Source organism: Bos indicus x Bos taurus, chromosome 6 (assembly GCF_003369695.1).
Source record: "Bos indicus x Bos taurus breed Angus x Brahman F1 hybrid chromosome 6, Bos_hybrid_MaternalHap_v2.0, whole genome shotgun sequence".
Classification (NCBI taxonomy): domain Eukaryota; kingdom Metazoa; phylum Chordata; class Mammalia; order Artiodactyla; family Bovidae; genus Bos; species Bos indicus x Bos taurus.
In genome coordinates, this window is record NC_040081.1 from 45,449,632 (window position 1) to 45,469,477 (window position 19,846).

Here is a 19,846-nt window from a genome sequence, read left to right on the forward strand (position 1 = left end):
TGTTGGGATCCAGCCAAAGACGCATTTCATCTCAGCTGTAATTCAACGAAAGCTCTGCCTGATAAGAGAACTTGCAGCACCTTTGGGGGCTGCCAGCCATGTACCAATCCGTAAAATATGGGGTGTCTCCTCCAGAATGCCACAATGCTTGCAAAAGCAAAGAGAATCCAGGTGCCAAACCTAAGGCTAATGATTAAAAACAAGACCAGGGAACTGCTTCTGACTCTGCCTTTTCAGCAAATACCCCTTTCTATCCAGCCTGACAGAAGCAGATTCCGAGGTTCTTGGGTTACAGGCTCCCTGTTTGCCTGCATGCCTACATCAAACTGCTCAGGAAATCTGATAGGAATTTTGCAACCTCAGCACAAATTGAGTGATTCTTACCTTAAATAATACAATGGCGTAGTCGTATATTAATGCGGGGTCCTCAGTCTCCAGGGCACCCTTGGCATACCACTCGATAGCCGCTTCCGGGTTCTTGGTCACACCTTGCTGGCCCCAGAACAGCATCTGGGCCAACCGTTGCTTTAAGACAGTAGCAATTTAAAACAATGACTTTCCTGTGAAATGCTTAACATATGTGTGTGTGTGTGTGTGTGTGCACGCACTTAGTGGCTCAATTGTGTCCAACTCTTCGCGACCCTATGGACTAATGTAGTCCACCAAGCTCCTCTGTCCATGGGATTCTTCAGGCAAAAATCCTGGAGTGGGTTGCCATGCCTCCTCCAGGGGATCTTCCTGGAGTGAACCTGTGTCTCCTGCATCACAGGAGGATTCTTTACCCACTGAGCCACCTGGGAAGCCCTAATACTTAACATACGAGATTTTTAAAGAGGGTAAGGCAAACCTAGTTTAAAATGTTTTTATATCGAGAACCAAGACTTAGGTAGACACATGCTATCTTTCTACTGGGGACCAGAACCCTAAAGGTGTACTGGGTTAAATACAAGTTATTAACACAACGATGTGTATCAGGGGGATGTGGGTGTGTTTATGTGAATGAATGTACTATACCCAGATCAGAGCTGATGGATCAGCAACCATACTGTCTCCTCTCTTGAAATGCCCTCCCCTTTGGGAGTCCCTGACTGTCTTCTGGGCCCAGTGTAAGGCATGCATGCCTGTGCACATCTGTGGCAGTCAGGGCATCTCCCTATGAGGCAGGAGATAGATGGGCTCCAGGCTAGGCATTTACAGCTGGCCTCCTGTTTGCATTTCCTGAGACAGGAGGTAGGTGGGGTCCTGGTTAGATATTTACAATCAGCCTCCTGTCTGCATACTGAAACAGAACTAACAACAGAAACAAGGTAAATAGCCAGGCTTTGTCTCCTGAGAACACCTTAAGAGAACAGACAAGGCAGGAAGAGAGGGGCTAACCCCTGTTTGAGTAAAGGATCACTAGGTCATATATTTTCCATTCTTGGGGTAAGTGAGACACTGCACATGTGCAGAAAGCTCCTTGGGGATCAAAAGGAGGAGGCACCACCCCATAACATGTGATGCCAAGGCCACCCCATAGGCCTCAATCCATCTTGGAAACAGTCACACACAGAGGGGAGGGTCCTAGGGTAGTTCAAGTACGAAAAAAGAAACCAGATAATTGGCCAAAGGTAAACAAAGACCCTGAAGAACCGCCCTATATAAATGATTTATATCATTATATCTATATATCTGATGCACTAGAATGTCTAATGGAGTCTTGGGACTGATCATAAATCTTGTGACTCTCTCTCCAATGAGTGCAGGTCTGACAACACTCAATGTCAAAAGTAACCAACTGGGCTTCCCTGGTGGCTCAGTGGTAAAGAATCTGCCTGCCAATGCAGGAGACACAGGTTCGACCCCTGATCCAGTAAGATCCCACATGCCATGAAGTGACAAAGCCCCTGCACCACAACTACTGAAGCCTGCGTGCCCTAGAGCCCAAGCTCTGCAACAAGAGAAGCCATGGCAACAAGAAGCCCGCACACCGCAACTGGAGAGTAGCCCTCACTCTCGGCAACTAGAGAAAAGCCCATGCAGCAACAAAGACCCGGCAGAACCAGAAATAAATACGTAAACCAAATTATTTAAAAAGAATGACCAACTGACTTGCTCTGGCCGGTGAAATGTGAGAAGTGCCCCATCTGAGCAGAAGCGTTAGGAGCCAGCTGTGACATGTCACAGGTGGCCCTGAGGCAATGGCTTTGGAAGCACATTTTGGTGATGCCTCTGTTAGCTTGGGCTCCTAAAGAACTATGAGAGCACAGCCCCTGCCAGCATCCCCAGTAGTGTGAACAGCAATACACTGGTGCTATGTTAAGTCACTAGGATTGGGATATCTTGTTATCACAGCATATCCTGGTCCATCAGGGCTGAGACAGTTTCCAAGACAGTGGACCACATCGTTACCTGAGCTGCCGCATTGCCTCGAGTAGCTTCATGCTTCAGCCACATAAAGACATCTCCATCTTCTTTGGTTTGTACCTTGAGTATTTCATCATCTTTTAGTCTAATTGTTTCAACATATGCCTAAAAGGGAAGGAAGGAATATAAGAAGGGAGGGTGAGAGGAAGAAAGGAAGGGGAGAAGGGAGAATGAAAATATCCAAATAATTTGGGCATGCAAAAGACATGCCATTATTCTTAAACCAGCAATTATTCAAGTAAAAACTCACAAATAATGGAAATATGAGGTGTGTCCACAATGTCATAAGATCACATTCTTTTTAAATGAGTTGATCACACGCCTTGCATCTAAATGGGCATTTTTGTTCCTGTCAAAGCATTTGCCTTGGGAAGCTGAAGCTTACTCTGCTTTCTCTTCCTTTGCTCAAGCTAGTTCAGAAGTCCCCCTCTGTGCCATCAGTTTTAGGGCCAGATTATACAAGGCATCAAAAAAGGTAAATCAATAAATTCTAAGTATAATCTTATTATTATGCTTTATTATTATCCTGCATGACTAACCCTTTTTATTTAGCAGGCTCAGCCTCCAATATCTTTTGGCTATTTCCAAAAATGAAATCTGCTCTCAAAAGAGAAGGGCATATTAACTTTTTGAGTATATGCACAAGGATGAACCAGAGGTTCCAAGGAGGAACCCAAGGGGAAAGTTCACAAAATGCTTCAAATTTGCAAACAGCCTCCCAGGTATCTGCCTCCTTTGAAGAAAATAAGGCTCATTTTATGTATAAATTTTGGCTCTTTATCCAAAAAACAGTCTTGTTGTTTCACAGTCTCCCCTTATATTTAATACATGATGAATTCTATCTAGTGCCAGAGGGCCTGGGAAGGGCTTCAAGGCCCAAGCAGATGGTGAAAAAATTGGTTCTGGATGAGGCTGGGAGAAAGAAGCTTTAGAGAACAAAAAGCTCAGCCTGATTTCCCTTCTGATCCTCTGTTTGTCAGCGAAGGAAGGACTTAGACGTGTACACACTGCTGTATTTAAAATGGATAACCAACAAGGCCCTACTGTATAGCACAGAGAACTCTGCTCAGTGTTATGTCGCAGCCTGGATGGGAGGGGAGTTTGGAGGGGAATGGGTACATGTTTATGTATGGCTGAGTCCCTTTGCTGTTCACCTGAAACTATCACAACATTGTTAATCAACTATACTCCAATATAAAATTAAAAAGAGAGAGAGAGGAAAGGACTCAGATTCACAAGCTCTAGCCTGCAGCCCCATCATCCACCGGGGCCACACGCAACCAGAGGTCCCTCTTAGCGGCAGTAGAGGGCAGACTTGGAGACAGAGCTAGGACTCAGAACACAACAGGTATCAATTCCTGTTGGATGTCTAACCTTGGCACAGCACCCAGAAAATAGCAATAAGTAGAATAATGATGCTGCCACCTTTGATTGAAACCATGTGCAGGGTGTTTAACAAACATTTTTTTCACTTAATCCTCATTGCAGGACTGAGACCCAAATATCACTGCCCTCAATTGATAGGCAAAGAACTGAGGCTCACAGGGTAAAACTGTGAGCTCATGGTCATGTTGTAGAGCAGACCTTGGAAGCCAGGTTGACCTGTCTCCAAAGACAGGCTCTGATAGGCTCCCCAACAATGTCGCCCTCTAGCGGGAAGGCCCTGGAATCCTGTCTGGGCACTGGTCTCTATCTCATTCTTCGCTAACTGCAAGGCCAATAAGTAGGAGCTTCAGCTCAGACTCCAGGGGATACTCTGTCATCTGCGATGAGCCTGGAATCGGGCAGAAGCTCAGGCAGCTCAAACAATATAATTCTCAGCTATAAGGATTTTTTTGGTCAACTAGGGAGTTGGGTATTTGATTTGGGATTGATTTTCTTCTTTTTCTTATTTTGCTTTTTCCTTCTTAACTTTGTCATGATACTTGAATGAAAGACATAGCAATGAAGACAGAGTTGCTGTGCTGCAAGAATTTATACTCTTAGGTGCTTCTGCCACTCTCTGGCAGGGATAACATACCATAATCACCAACAAGGACTGTGTGTGCGGACCAAGTGCTTGGTCCAGATTGACTCAGTGAATCTTTGCAACCTCATAAGACAGTCCCTATCAATATCCCCATTTCACATATGTGGAAAATGAGGCCCAGAATGGTTAAGCAACTTACCTAAGTTCTTCAAACTAATGAATCAGACCCAGGACAGCTGGCTGTGAAATAGTCCTCACCCACCCTCACCACCCTGCGAAGGACTTATGCATCTGGGAGAAAGCAGATGGGGGGCTGGTTCATCGTCTCCCCTTATACATAACGAATTCCATCTAATAGTGTCATGGTGGTGACATCAGATCTTTCACATCACCCCCAGGGGATATGAATTCTGACCCGCCACTAACTACCTATAGGCCTTGGGCCACTGACTTTATTTATCTGAGTCTTAGCTTCTGCATTGATAAAAATGAAGTGTAGCATGGTATCTGCTATATCAAAAGCACTCTACCTACTAGCCCTTATTTTTAATAGTGCAAAAGAGTTACAAACACTCAGGTTCAAATCTAGCCTCTACCACTTGCTTGTTGTTTGACTTTGGGCAAGTTCTTTGGCTTCTCCGAGTCTTGGTTGCCCCATTTGTAAAATGGGAACAATACCTGGACCTCACAAAGTTGCAGGAGGATTGAAAGAGATTGTTTGTGAAGATCTTAGCAGAGCGTCTGGCATATGGGAAGCTCTCCAGAATGGTAACTCATGTTTTAGGTCCTGAACTCATTATAACTTGTAAAAGGCTGACAGCAGTTTAGAATATTAGCCCTCCTGTTGGTGTTTGCTGTTTTGTACAGCTCAGAGCCTTACATTGTGGGGATGAATTTCTGAGAGTTTGATGCTTTTGAAGATGGAAGGGACAGATCTGAGGAGGAAGTGTCAGGGCTGGAAACATCTGAGAGCATCATGTTGTGTGTTGGGCTCCACTCAGCATACATCAGATGGATTAATTTATTCATGCTATCAACTCTGTGAGGTGAAGAGTGTCATGGCAGTCTTTACTAGTGAAAAACTGTGCAGAGACAGAGAAGCAAGTGGAATTATCCAAGATTTCACACCCTGTGAACAGCAGACCTGGGACCTGAATCCAGACAAACTGGCCTTGAAGCTACACCACAATTGCCTGCCACACCCAGGCTGGTGGTTGCATCTTTACAACTCTGGGGTCCCCACAGTGGCAACCAGCACCAGTCAGAGCCACACACCCAGGCCCTCTGTGAAAGTCAACCATCTACAAAGACATGTGATGAAGGAACAATCCCTAAAAGGGAGCAGTGTCAGACTGTTCATCCATCAAACCTTTTGAGAACAAGGAATGATGCTTCAGATGGGAAAGTGACCAGTCCTGGATGAAGCTATGGTGTGGAGAAAGACCGGTGGGGGTGAGGGTTAGGGGCAGAGCTGGGGAGATGCTGGCAGGAGTCCAGAGTCCCAGACTGACCAGTTCTGGGATCTTCTGTGGATTCTGAGGGGGGAAGCGTTCTTTTTGTGCTGTTATAAAATCAAGGTCTCTAGGATGAGCAGTTCATAGCCTATACTGCAGGGTTAAGACCTGCTGACCAGATGAGAGGAGGTCTGGTGTCCAGAGACTCTGCAATCCTCAGACGTCCCTGGACCCAGCATCAGAGAAGTCTCCACACTGTCCCTAGACTCTTCATACGCTTTGCTACCTTTCTCTTTGCTCACTTTCAGGCTACATCATGCCAGCTGTCTGCCATCAATCACAGGACAGGCAGGACAGAGCGGAGAGCAGGGAGGGGTAAGGAGGGTGAAGGACTTAGTGGACTTTGAACCTGGGGAGCAAATGCTGTTAGTGGCCCCCCATTTCCCAGAGCATCTACGTTCTCTGAAGTCGTGAAATAGAATGGCTCAGCCAGCACTCCCGGGAACTCAGCAGCAGGGCAATTTGAGTCTACACCTAAACCACCACTTCCTTCAGGTCTGGAGGAGTCACTGTGAGGAACCCAGATTTTAGGGTGTTTAAAATCAGCTACAATGTTTGGCTCCCAATGTGGGGATCTAAGTTTTCTTTGTTGAAATTTAACAATTTAGGGATTTTTAAAGTAAGAATGGAAGAATATCAAGTGTAAAGATGTAGACACAGAAGCAAGTACCCAAGATTCCCCAAAAAGGGTTAAGGGGTATTGACTGCAAGGAAGGCAGAGTTGAAAGCCAAGTGCCTAGGTGCTTGCTGTCGACAATGATCACTGGTCACATGAAAAAGTTTCAGAGAGTCAACAAAACACTGTGGTCACTTTGTGTCCATTTCTGGTTGCTCTGCATTCTATCCTGTCAGTCAACAGGGAGTGCCACCTAAATTTCAAGCACAGTGCTGGGCATTGGGATCACCAACGTGAACAGACAAAGTGTTTGTCTTGGGGGGCTCCCAGTCTACTGGTGCAGCAAGTCCTCAGATCCTGTACACAGCACCCATCATTGAGCGAGGGCATGGATGTGCCTGGGTGCCCAGGTGCATGGCAAAGGGGACATCCAAGGAGAAGGTAATGTCTGAGCCCACTGTTCCAGGAGGAAGAAGGGTCAGCAGACGGGAAAAGGAGGGGTGGGCATAGAGAAAGCAAGCCAGGCAGAGGAAACCCAGCAGGGTCAGGAGATATGGACAGCCTGATGTGACCAAAAGCTTGGCATCTCCAGAGTGGGCAGGCCAAGCAGGGACTGCTGAGAGCTGAGACTGGAGAAGCAGAGAGAAACCTGATCAAGGAATGACTCCTATGCCAAGTGATGAGCTGGACTTGGTGCTTCCGGATCAGTATTTCTCAGCACTGACTACATGTTACTACCATCTGAAGGAGTTTTAAATATACACATGCACGTAGACATATATACCCAAACTATACGCCTGGACCCCACCCTGTCAATTTGATGAGACTATGGGGTGGAGCCAGCACAGAGGTGTTCTCTGATCCCCCGTGAGACTTTGAGGTGCAGCCAGGTTGAGAACTTCCCCTGTTGTCGGCCCCCTCTGGCCTCCATGGGAAGAACATGGAAAGGGATAAAACTGGTGACAGAAAGGCCAGTTAGGGGGTACATTTATTTGCTAGAACTGCTGTCGTAACAAAAAGCCACAGATGACACGGCTTAAAGCACAGAAATTAACTTCCTCATGCTTCTGGAGGCTGGCAGTCCAAGATCAAGAGGCTGGCAGGTTTAGTTCTTTTGTTTGTTTTGGCCACGTGGCATTTGGGATCTTAGTTCCCAGACCAGGGATCAGACCTGTGCCCTCTGCATTGGAAGCTCAGAGTCTGCCAGTGAAGTCCTGGTTTAGTTCCTTCTGAGGCCCCTTTTCCTTAACTTGTGTCGTCACATGGTCATCCCTCTGTTTCATCTTAACCTCCTCTTCTTATTAGGATACCAGTCATGCTGGATGAGGGTCACCTCATGGTTGAACGTATTCCTCTCTTCAAAGGTTCTGTCTCCTTAATGTAGGGCCCTGTTCTGAGGTACTGGTGGGGAGGGCTTCAAGCTATGGACTTAGGGGTCAATTCAAGCCATACTCAGTCCATAAGAGGAGGCCATCATAGTCACTCAGCAGAGAGATGTAAAGGACAGTTGTAGGTGGCTGTATATTGGATAGGAGTGGGAGCAGAGAGAAGTTGGCGTGTAAACCTGCTGGGGATTATAACCCCAGCTAGGATGATGGGGGGATTGAAGATGACTCCCCAGTTCCTGGCATGGACAGGGGTGTCATGGGTTGAGGAGTTTGGGGGAATAGAGAGGAGGAAAGGGTGTGTTGCCTTTGTGATATGTTATTTTTGCAGATGGGGGTTTGTAAGAAAGAGCTCAGCCTGAGAGTCAGATTTCTGTGTCGTCAGTATGTGGAGGGAGGGATGTGTGAGACCCCTGGCCCTCTAGAAGGTGTAGACACAAAAGACTGAGGACCAAACCTTTCAGAAGAGCAAATTCTGAAGGGCGAAAAGGATGATAGGAACTCATTTGTGATTAAGCCACAAAAACAAACCAAAAAACAACTAGTATCTTCTTTCTCTTTGACCTGAAGTAGAATCCCTCTAAATCATATAAAAGTGACATGAAGCAAGGTTACTAACATAGAAGTGATGGGAACCACAAGTTACATAAAAAATGAAACAAAAATCCAGAGAGAAGTTACTGATGGGTCTTTGGTTTGTTAATTAGAGGTCTGGCTTTCCAGATCTCTTCATTTTTTATGTGCTGTGTGTGGGTGTGCTTGGTCATGTCTGACTCTCTGTGGCCCCATGGACTGTGGCCTGCCAGGCCCCTCTGTCCACGGAGTTTTCCAGGCAAGGATCCTGGAGTGGGTTGCCATCTCCTTCTCCAGGGGATCTTCCCGACCCAGGGATTGAACCCTTGTCTCTTGTGTCTCCTGCATCAGCAGGAGGATCCTTTACCACCGTGCCACCTGAGAAGCCCCTTGTTATGTGCTGCCGGTGAATTAATAGATCTCTCAACAAAAGGATATTTAAATCGACGTATGACACCTGCTAAAATTCTCAAGAAGCCATTAATTACACACTCTGAAGAAAATGAGCTATGATACAACTAACTGTATAATTCGTATCTGTGATTCTTAATCACACGACTTTCCAGCTGCAAGATGGATCTTCTCTATTCATCTTCTCTGGTTCTGACCAATTAAACATTTTCTTTCATAATCATAACACTTCATGGGCCAAATCTTCAAAAGAAAAGGAGCTTGTTAGCAACATACCATCTCCCCTTGCTCATTTATGCTGCATTAGAATTCCTAAAAGTATATATGTACAGGACATTATTAACACATTCAAGCTTAGCAGAACAATAACAATATTATTTGGTGGTCTGATTTTTTTATGAATGTGTTTCCAGAATAATTCTTTAAAAACTTTATAAATGAATAAACTTAAAAATTCCTGTCAAACTGAGGTCAAATTTTGCCCATAGCCTATGTATGCGGAGAGAATACAAGTTTATTCAGGAGAAATCATTATCTTCTAAAGGAATTAGAATGTCTATACAGACAGCCTTTGGGTACTTCATAGCTTGATTCATGTTTAATGTTCACTGACAGCATGTATCTCTGAGTCATTTATTTCATAACTCTACAGTGGCCACTGTAGGTTTCTTTTCCAGAAACCATTCATTCCCAATCATCAAAGCACACATTTCCTGCACTGGGGGTTTCTAAATGTAATGCAGGAGCAGCACAGGGAACAGTAAGTGGTCTGGTTCCCAGTTAGCCTGCTCTGTCTAAGATTCCACGAGCCTGATCCATCTCCCAGGCTCACCAAGCATAAGGTGAAAATCAAGAGCTTATGGCTTCAACCAGAGCCAGATCTGACCATGCAGCAACCTCCTGTCCCTGGTTGCACAAACCCAGGCACCCCAGTGGTTTATATACTATCTTTGGCAGAAGCTGAGTAGCTGAAACAGTGACTATAAAATCAGAGCTTAAAATATTTACTATCTGGCCTTATACAGAAAAACATTGTCAACCCCTGGTACAGTCTACTTGCATTTCTCAACTTAACTAGCTGAAGTGCTATGAAAAATACAAGCCGAGAGGCCAGCCACGTCACAATCTACTCCTGCTGGATGCAAATCTACATCATCTAAAGGCAGCTTTCTTTTTATTCTTACACTGTCACCTTTACTTGGGCTTCCCTGGTGGCACCAGTGGTAAAGAACCTGTCTGCCAATGCAGGAGATGTAAAGAGATATGGGTTTGATCCCTGGGTCTAGAAGATCCCCTGGAGGAGGGCATGGCAACCCACTGCAATACTCTTGCCTGGAGAATCCCATGGACAGAGAAGCTTGGCGGGCTATAGTCCATAAGGTCGCAAAGAATCGGACACAACTGAATAGACAGTGCATGCATGCATCACCTTTACCTCCAGACTTTTATTCACAGTTCCTGAAACAAACCATCAGTTGGTCCAGTGTAACGCATCATGTTTTGAAGGCAGATATTAGCCACTGATTTCTTTGCCTAATGAGTCAAAAAGATAGGTGAGCCTGCAAAATGAGAGGCTGGAGTCAGTGCCCCTCATCCAGTCCTTAATCCAGGATGGATTGCCTGCTGTCAGTCACCTGGAGCCCTGTGGCTCATGTGATGGGCAGACGCTTCTCGAGGCGCTGGGCAGCAGGAACATAGGGAGGGATGGAACTCTCTTATATGTAGACTCTGCAACCCTGCTGCTTGTGACGTGTTGATAGCAGCCCTTGGCTTACTGCCCCTGCTTAATTTGACTCAATCTCCCCTGACATCTCCAGATCCTTCCAAGTCACATGCTTTTGGAACAAAGACAAAATGTCTCTGTTTCTGGTATACATGGTTTTCAAAATCAGAGCCTGTCCAGGGCTGTATCTCCCCTCCCCTTACCAGTCTTCCCACTCATGAAAAGCTCCTCATGCACAGATGTAGGATGGTCGCTGCATTCAGCCTGAGAGCACAGTGAGGAAATATGAATTGGAGATTATGAGAGGGCTTCTCTTTGCATGGGATTATGCTTGCACTCTGAAGGCCAGTGAATAAACCAGCCACAGAGGCAGACACTCTGTAAAATTGTTCAGGAAGCCCTAGTAGGCAGGGCCATAACCACTCCCACCCATTCCTCTCTTGTACCTGATCTCCTTGGAGCGTGTGCTGGTCAAGGGGTGTCTTGGTGGCGATATTGCTGTAGTAGGCATAGGACAACTCCCAGTCCAGGGGGTAGTTATCAATACCCTGGTAATGCTTGTACCCAAGATTCATCGAAGACAGCCTTTCACTGCCCTGGCCTCCAACCAAACTATACAACATGCCCTGTTAGAAAGAAACGGACAGTGTTCACAAGATTACAGAAAAGGGTGGTAAAATTCTAACACAGAAAGGTCATCTGGACCCACCCCTATAATATGAGCTTAGTCATTCTGGAAAGAAGTTAATAGGCCTTTTAAGAAAAACTTCAGATAGGACTTCCTTGGTGGCCCAGTAGTTAAGACTCTGTACTCCCAAAGCAGGGTGCATGGGCTCTATCCCTGGTTGGGGAACTAAGATCCTGCGTGCCACACTGCATGGCCAAAAAACAAAAAACATGAAAAATTTCAGAAAAGTCACAAGAGCTTTCTCGTGATTATCTGTCCTCAAAGTCTAATAGCTGAAAATTCCTTTGTTCTTCCCTCAGTGAAGACAGGGTCTTCCCCTGACTTATCTCACAGCATCTCTTCGTGTATCCACCAACTGTTCTGAGGATGCTGGCTACATCACTTCAGCTACATCATCTGTGCCCGATGATCTGAATGGTGGGCCACATTCCAACTTCACATTCTCAGAATGTTAGTGTTGGGAAGGGTCCTTAGAGATCGACTGGTCCAACCACCTCATTTCAGAGTGAAGGAAATAGAGGCTCAGAAAGTTGAAGTCATATGTCTTTGGTCAACCAGTCGTTTTGTGGCAGAAACAGGGCTCAAGTCTTCTACTCTATACACTCAATGGGAACTGCCTCAGGGACTTAGGAAAGCACGCCATCAGTCATGAGCTGCTACAGCCAGAGACGCACATAAAGAAATCAAGTGAAAGAAACGTGGAGCCACCTGGGAGGGTCTAAACAGTCTGAGTGTCTTCAAATCCAGGATAAACAATCCTGGGTGCAAATACAAAAACTCTGTGATCAGGGATTATTTAGCAGCACTTATAAAAGTGCAATTCCAGATGTTAAGCAAGTTGCATATGAAATTTGGATTCAACACCATAAACAAAACAGTCTAGTATGACTTTTGTTTTAATGGTGTGCAGTTCACTCAGTCGTGTCCAACTCTCTTTGTCACCCCATAGACTGTAGCCCTCCAGGCTCCTCTGTCCATGGAATTCTCCAGGCAAGAATACTGGAGTGGGTTGCCATTTCCTTCTCCTGTTTAATGGTAGAAGGCTGAATGTGACAATTCTTTGCTTAGACGTCTAAATGATTCCACTAAGCTAAAAAGTCATATGGGATGATGGGTCCACAGCCAGAATAGTTACAAGAATTGGGTAAGAGGCACCTGTTCTTGAAGGACTAGGATTTTGATAAGCCCTGCACAAACTATTCCTGAGTATATCAATCGTATCCCCATGCTGTGTCCAGAAATGGATAAAGTGCACTTCTTCATTCACTGCCAGCAGAGGATCCCGTATTTAACACAGTCCTAAGCTGTTTTTCTTGAGTGTAAAGATTTTAAAAGACTCCAGGGAGCATGAACATGTCCAGTTCCACCTGGGGCACGAGAGCCTTACCCTGCAAATACAATCTAGGTGACGGATATTCCTGCGATGCATGAAATACTCTACCTGCAGCTGATCCCGAGGTACAGTTAATCCAGTTTCATAAAAGACTGCGAGGTAGTAGGATGCTTTATGGTATCCACAGCAGCTGGCATCCATCAGAAAGGGGACGATGGAGCTAATTTGGTGAAGGCCATCAACACTGGAGAGTCTCTTTACAGCCTTCTCGAATATCCGCCCACCGATGTCTAATACAGATTCATTTTGGTTCCTCGGCACTGTAAATAACACAATTCACAGCACACACAATTAACTACCATGGGATCGACATGGCTTTAAAAAGAATTGGGAAGAGCCAATTAAATCACCTGAGTTATTAATATTTCTGGTCCTGCAGTGCCTTGAAATATACCACCTTCCCGGGAAGTAAATCAAACCCGTTGGGGATGCCAGGGTGTCATTCTGTAAATAGCTTTTCCTTTGGCACTAAATGACAGCCTAGTATCCTGGGGGAGAGGATGTGCTTTCTACAGCTGAGAGAATGCCTCAAGAGAATAATCTACTCAGTGTAACTCACACCAAGTTAGGACCACCGAAACTGCCAGAGAGATTTTTTTTCCCCTCTAAGACTCTGAAGGAGAGTGTGTTTTATCTCAGAAATAGATCCTAGGTGCTGCTGTAAAAAGTTGAGCACAAGAACCTTATTTTGAGATGCCTTCTTATCATCTTTTGCCTCCGGTTTTCCTTGTGGGTTTCTAAATACAACAAAAAGAATGTCAACTTTTATTGAAGGCTTATGAAATGCCCAATACTGGGTTGAATCCCTCATGCAAATTATGTCATGTAAGCCAAACAATTTTAGGAGGTAGGTACTTAATTAGGGTCTTCATTTTTCAGATGAGGAGACTGAAGTCTGGAGAAGTCAACTAACTTGTCTAAAGTTACAAAAGCTGGCAAGTGGCTGAGCCAAGCCTAGAATCCAGCTTGGTAGGTCACAGGAAAAGATTCCTATTCACTGTGCTTCAGCTTCTTCCTGATAATAGGCAACCAGGTATCTTAATAAGTACCTTACTGCCGTGGGTAGAGATCTCTCTATACAATCGCTTTAAGCTATGGCGCTTCCTTTCACCTAATCCTCCCATAAATTGATAAACTAAGTCCAAACGGGCAAGTTATAAGGCCTTATAATCTGTCACAGTCCCTTAAAGTCTATCTACATTATTCATCTCTCATTTATTAATCAGCTAGCGAATGTTTACAGTTCTACTCTGTGTATCTACTGGATGCTGTGTTACAAAAAGCCACATAGGATTGCACAGGTACTACTTCCATTTAAAGAGATGCAGTCAACTTATTTAAAATGAAAATTTTCTCCCCTGAGAATTATGTCCAACAGTTTTCTTTGATCTTCTTCAATCTGTCCCACATTAAAATGTTACTAACAACTTCCAGGAGGCAACGAGAGACTCATTCTATCAGCACTCCACCAAAGTAATGCGGGAGACCTGGGTTTGACCTCTGGGTTGGGAAGATCCCCTGGAGAAGGGAAAGGCCACCCACTCCAGTATTCTGGCCTGGAGAATTCCATGGACTGTAGAGTCCATGGGGTTGCAAACAGTCAGACACGACTGAGCGACTTTCACAAAAAATTCACAAAAGGCATGAACAGAGATAAGTTTCCAATGTGGGAAACCTCTCGCTGAAGGATTTGAGATTGGACTGAAGGGCAGGCCATTGGCAGAGGTTGATGCCTCTGCCTTGGCATCACAGAAGCCAGCGGAATCCAACGGATGAAACTGTGAGACCCACGCCATTGATTATGAGCTGGTGCCTATCCCTTTGAGCACATAGGCAGTTGGCTGCCCCTGTCAGGGAGGCACGTGCCTTCACTTGCTAAACTGTGGGAAAGGTACCCGCCCTCCACCTCCACTCAGCACTAAGGTAGTCCTATCTCCTGGCTCCTGAAACTCCTCACCCTCACCCTCTTCAACTTGTTCAGAGGCAGCACCTTGGATCTGCTTTTACTCTCTCCATCCCAAGAGGTAAGTGCTGAAAGAACCACCTCACTGAACAAGTGGACTTTGCTCATCCTTCTGTATTTTTTTTAAATTCCTAAAGAAATAGCTGCTTATTATTAAAAAAAAAAAAGACTCAATGTAGGTTTATATAAAATAAAAAGTCCCCTCTTTCCCAATCGTTCTTTAATTGTGAAGGAAAACTATTGAAAGTTTGGTGTATGTACTTCTAGACTTTTCCTCATCATAGATAATTCATTATACATCTATCTGCCTATATACATACATATTTTCCTTCTGAAAAGCTCCTATAGATTCAAACTCTCAACTTTTTTCCCTTATGAATATTTTCATTGAAATTAGTTTAACATTCTGTTAGTATCAGCTGTAGAACAAAATGACTCATACATATTCTTGTTCAGATTCTTTTCCATTATAGGTTATTACAAGATATTGAGTCAAGTTCCCTATGCTTATCTGTCAATTTTCTTTTTATATTAAGAGCATACCACAAATACCTGTCCACAGCAGTCAGAAGCTTATTCTTCTTCCTAAACTTTTAATAGTATTGCAGTCTATAGCAGTGCTGTTCTTCCAACCAGTTTCCTATTTTTAGCCTCTTGGTTTGCTTCCAGTGGTTTGGCTATAACCAACAACATGCCAGTGAACGTCCTTGAACATTTTCCTCTGCTCATCTGTTGGGATGGATCTGAATAATAACCCCCTTTTCCACCAGGAGTCTGGGGCTCTTCTTTTGAATTTTCCCTCTGCAGAGCTGAGAGAATTCCATCCTGTCCAACCATTAGACAGGGGGAGAACCGACTGCAGTGATTCAGTGTGTACTGCAGCACTCAGCTGGAGTTGCAAAATAAACCCTACCCCTACTTGCTCTTATATTTACTTTTAAATACATGCTCATCCCCAACGCCCCTTTGTGCACACTCAGAGCAAAGCAATATTACCATTTTGTTAACGATTCATTCTGGCCTTACCTGCTTTGCCAAACACATAACTAAGATGATGAGTTTCGCCTGAATACCCACGGACATGGGCTTTGGGGACTCAAAGGAGAGAAGAGACTCCAAACTAAATGAAGCTCCAAATGAAACACTTGCCCTGCTGACATCTGGCACAGAACCCCAGAAATCATTTGCAGGATTGTCCCAGAAGCACGGATTGCTGGAGAATAACAATCAGGAGAGAGAACCTTCACAAAGTTCAAATCCTCAGCAAGTGCACACACAGAAAAAAAAAAAATGCAGACTGAAACGAAGGCAGGTGGAAAAGCCTTCATTATTTCTTTTACCTATTAAAATTCTTAACTCCCCCCAAACATTACCAATCGGTGCTTTCTCTACAAAAGAATCTAGACAGTTTTCTGCTCTTGTGGATATAATGATAAAATAATAATACATCTAAAGGAAAACTGCTCATTTTGCACATTTTTTAAAGTTTGCATTTCAAATGTGGCACAAAATCAAAGCTCTGATGTCACTGGTGATATTGTAAAACCGGCTATCTAAAAATACATTTAATGAGACTGTTAATTTCACCCATCTGGTTTAGCATATGCATTTTTTCTAGTGGATCTGTAACTAAAAAACATGCCTTGTTTATGGAGATTAATGGAGTAATGAAAAACAAACAAACAAAATAGAAGTGGAGCCACTTTCCCATTTTTCTTTCTTCCTACAAGAGAGGCTAAGGAAACAAAAGCCACCGCCACCGTTAATTAACTCTCACTCTCTTCCCGGGAGCACAGTATTGTTTATTTTGCTCTTTTTTCTTTTTTCCAGCAATACCATAAGGTCACCATTTGTGCGCTCGTCATTAAAAGAGGCAAAAAGCAGAAAACGAGAAAGTAGCCACGTACTGAAGGAGCTGAAGCCATATCTGATGGAAAATTTGGGAGAAAAAGGCAGGCTTATTTATTCCTTCTGAGGGGAAAAAGACACATTAAGAAAGTCATTTTTTATTTCAACCTTCTGAAAGCTATAATGTATCCATAAAAGTTTGAAAAGGGGGGAAAAACATGGAAGGAGAACATATCATTTAACCAGAAAAGGACAGATCTTCACCAAGTTTTACTAGTTGTTTTTTTTTAATAGCACATCTCTCATTTGCATTTGCATTTGATGAGCCCCACAGGGTTCCTGAGGCTCAAAGAGGTGGCTTATTTCTCTCCCCGAAATAAACTATTTGTACTTTTCTGTCCTGTGTAGATTTTCTGACTTTATACATGTCATTTCTCTTCCTCCCTCCTCTTCTCCCCACTCCTTCCTTCTTTTTATCTCTTTCTCTGTGTGTATTTTTTAAAAACTATAATGTATAATTCCTTGAATTAAAAAAATAAGATAGGGGCCCTTTAATGAAAAACAGCAAAGATAGCTCTTAAATTCCAGAGTATCCTGGAATTGCTAAATAACACCATTGTGTTTCTACTCTTTTCATGCTCTGCTTTTTAGTCTCCAGATAAACACTGCAAAAATATGAAGAGTTGGGGGGCTTCCCTGGTAGCTCAGACAGTAAAGAATCTGCCTGCAAGGTGGGAGATGCGGGTTTGATCCCTGGGTCGAGAAGATCCCCTGGAGAAGGGCATGGCAACCCACTCCGGTATTCCTGCCTGGAGAATCCCCATGGACAGAGGAGTCTGAGGGGCTACAGTCAATGGGGTTGCAAAGAGTCAGACACGACTGACTGACTGACACTTTCAGGAACAAGCTAGAGTGCCGTCAGTGCAGCCAGCACCCCTCTGCACATTGGAAGGAGGAACCGTGTCTCCTGCACTCCACTCTCTGAAGCCTGGGGCAGGCGCCAGGCAGTGGTCCTGCAGGAACAATGCAGATGGCGTCAGCCCCAGGATGCGAGCCCAGCCTCAGACCCGGCCTCCCCCTGAGGACCAAGGAGGCCCCCTGAGGCAGAACTCAGCCTCTATGTAGCCACGGTCACCAGCTCTCGAGGGCTCAGGGGTGCCCATTCTGGCATGAAAAGAAGAAAGGGAGTCACCAGTTCTGGCCTCGGGGCGTATGTCTGGAGGGCGTGCTGGCCGCTCACCTGGCCCTCCCTGGCCGGGGAGTCCCCTGCACCTAGGCCTTGTGTCCTTCCTCACTCCTTCCTACCATGAGCAGTTCTCTGACCCAGAGCCCTCACCTGGCTCTGCCATCCCGGCAGCCTCTTACCAGCCAGTCCCCACCATCTCTCTTCCCTGATTCCAGAGCCCCATTCCAAGGGTTTCTGAATTCAAAGGGTTCCGTTTTGTCAAGAAAGGTGTGAGAGGAGAATGAAAGAAGTAGCCAGCATACCTCTTCAAGGATGAAAAGGTGTGCACACTGAAATACTACCAGCCTAGCATTAGAAACAGCTAATAGGTGATTCTATGCTCTGACAAGAGCCATTTTCCCAGAGAATTGGAGCTTCCCCAGAAAACAGCACAGAGCAATTAGAATGGTCCCCCTGAAGTCTTGAACATGGGGTCTTGGTCGGATGTCCCCCAGAGCCTAGACTTCAGGACAGAATAGCACAGGAGCATTCCCAGACCACACGAGGGAATGAGGATGCAGAGCAGTGGCCCAGGAATGCCGGGAGGTGGAAAGGGTTGGCTGCTACATCTGTATGCATCGCAGCTGGGTGCCCCAGGAGCACTGCCATCTTAACTCAAAGGCATGCTGACTCCAGGAGGTGAGGAACAAGTCCTGTGCTGCTTCAGAGGGGGAACTACCAGTGGGGATAGCTGCATTTTATATCAGGTTAGCACATCAGCTGTCACCATGTAAGAAGACTCCCACCTCCACACCCCCTGGCACTTGGCAGACAGCAGTGTGTGGGTGGGTCTACGCTTCTCATTACAGTCACCCCAGGGCCCAGCGCCATGCTGGGAGGTTCTCAGTACACGGGTGCCAAGTTGGGTCTGCATGAACCTTCGGGCAGTTTCGTATCCAGGCACCTGTATTACCTGAGCAACAAGGTTACAGATATATGGAGGCAAGACCCCTGAGGGCTGTATTTCGGGTATTCTTTTGCAATGCATGTGCATAGTCTAAGAAGGATACTGGTCTACTTGTGCTGACAGGCAAGAGTTGGAAGACAGCATTCTGTCTGACCTGGGAAACAGGGCAGTGTTTTCAGGGCCAGGATGTCACCTCCTGAGGGGGAAGCAGACTAAAAATGTGTGAGAGAAATAAGAAAAATGTAGAGAAAAGGCAAATAAGCCATAGACTCCATCAGTCTGGATTGCTATAATGGCTTGGCTTTGAACTTGCATCTCCTGGAAGTCCAACTCCCTGTTCTCTCACACCCCTAAAAGATGTTTTTAGTACTTACAATGAGATCACTTATTAATTTGGAGTGCGTTTAGTGACTCAACAAATACTTACTGAGGGTCTTCAAAGAAAGCCTAGATTTGAAGACATCTGAGTGCTGCTGTGGAACTAGACAGGCAAGTCAATATTGTAACTTGGTAAGATGGGTACTGATAAGGGAAAACCTACACAATGGCAAGGAGGGTGGGGGAGATGGAGCCGACTGCCTTAGGGGACAGGAACGATGATGTGAAGAGGCTGTTTGTGTTGGAACTTGAAGCCTTCTTGCAAGGCAGGCAAGCTGAGGAGCACAGGTGGCTGAGATGTGTTCTTTGTGGGGACTGGTGCAGAAATGCACTCTATCAGGTCATGTGGAAGAAGGACTGATAACTAAGCAGCTAACCTATGTCCAGCATCATTGCACACCCTGCGAAGTAATTGGAAGTGTCAGTGGGATACTTACACCTCTCGCATCACCCTGGACAAGCTTGCAGTCAAGCAAGTAATGGAGACACACAGAGGATCAAGGACACGTGTCTCAAGGCAGATGAGATGAGCTTTACGTGGGCGACTCTGTCTCTTAGGTCCATAAGTTACCTTTCTGTCCATGGATCTCTTTCATAGACACCATCACTTTATGAGAGTATTGCATTCTTCATTCCTATGAAACTAGACTTACCCTAGCAAATAAATTACAAATTATACCTCACACCTATGAAAATGGCTACCATCAAAACCCCAGAGAATCACAAGTGTTGGTGAGAACATGGAAAAATTGGAATCCTTGTACACTGTTGACAGGATTGTAAGATGGTGCAGCCCTTATGGAAAACAGGATAATGGTTCCTCGAAAGGTTAAATGTAGAATCATCA

At 45.1% G+C, this 19,846-nt stretch overlaps 1 protein-coding gene across 1 annotated transcript in view; it reads right to left on the reverse strand.

The window, feature by feature from the left end:
* SEL1L3 (SEL1L family member 3) overlaps nucleotides 1–19,846 on the reverse strand; it is a 108,229-nt gene that overhangs the window by 35,943 nt on the left and 52,440 nt on the right. The window contains exons 10-13 of the mRNA XM_027544209.1: nucleotides 12,727–12,938; nucleotides 11,044–11,223; nucleotides 2,392–2,511; nucleotides 385–525 (exon numbers count right to left, since the gene is read on the reverse strand). Of these exons, the coding sequence (XP_027400010.1) occupies nucleotides 385–525; nucleotides 2,392–2,511; nucleotides 11,044–11,223; nucleotides 12,727–12,938 (653 nt within the window). The remainder of the gene's footprint in view (nucleotides 1–384; nucleotides 526–2,391; nucleotides 2,512–11,043; nucleotides 11,224–12,726; nucleotides 12,939–19,846) is intronic.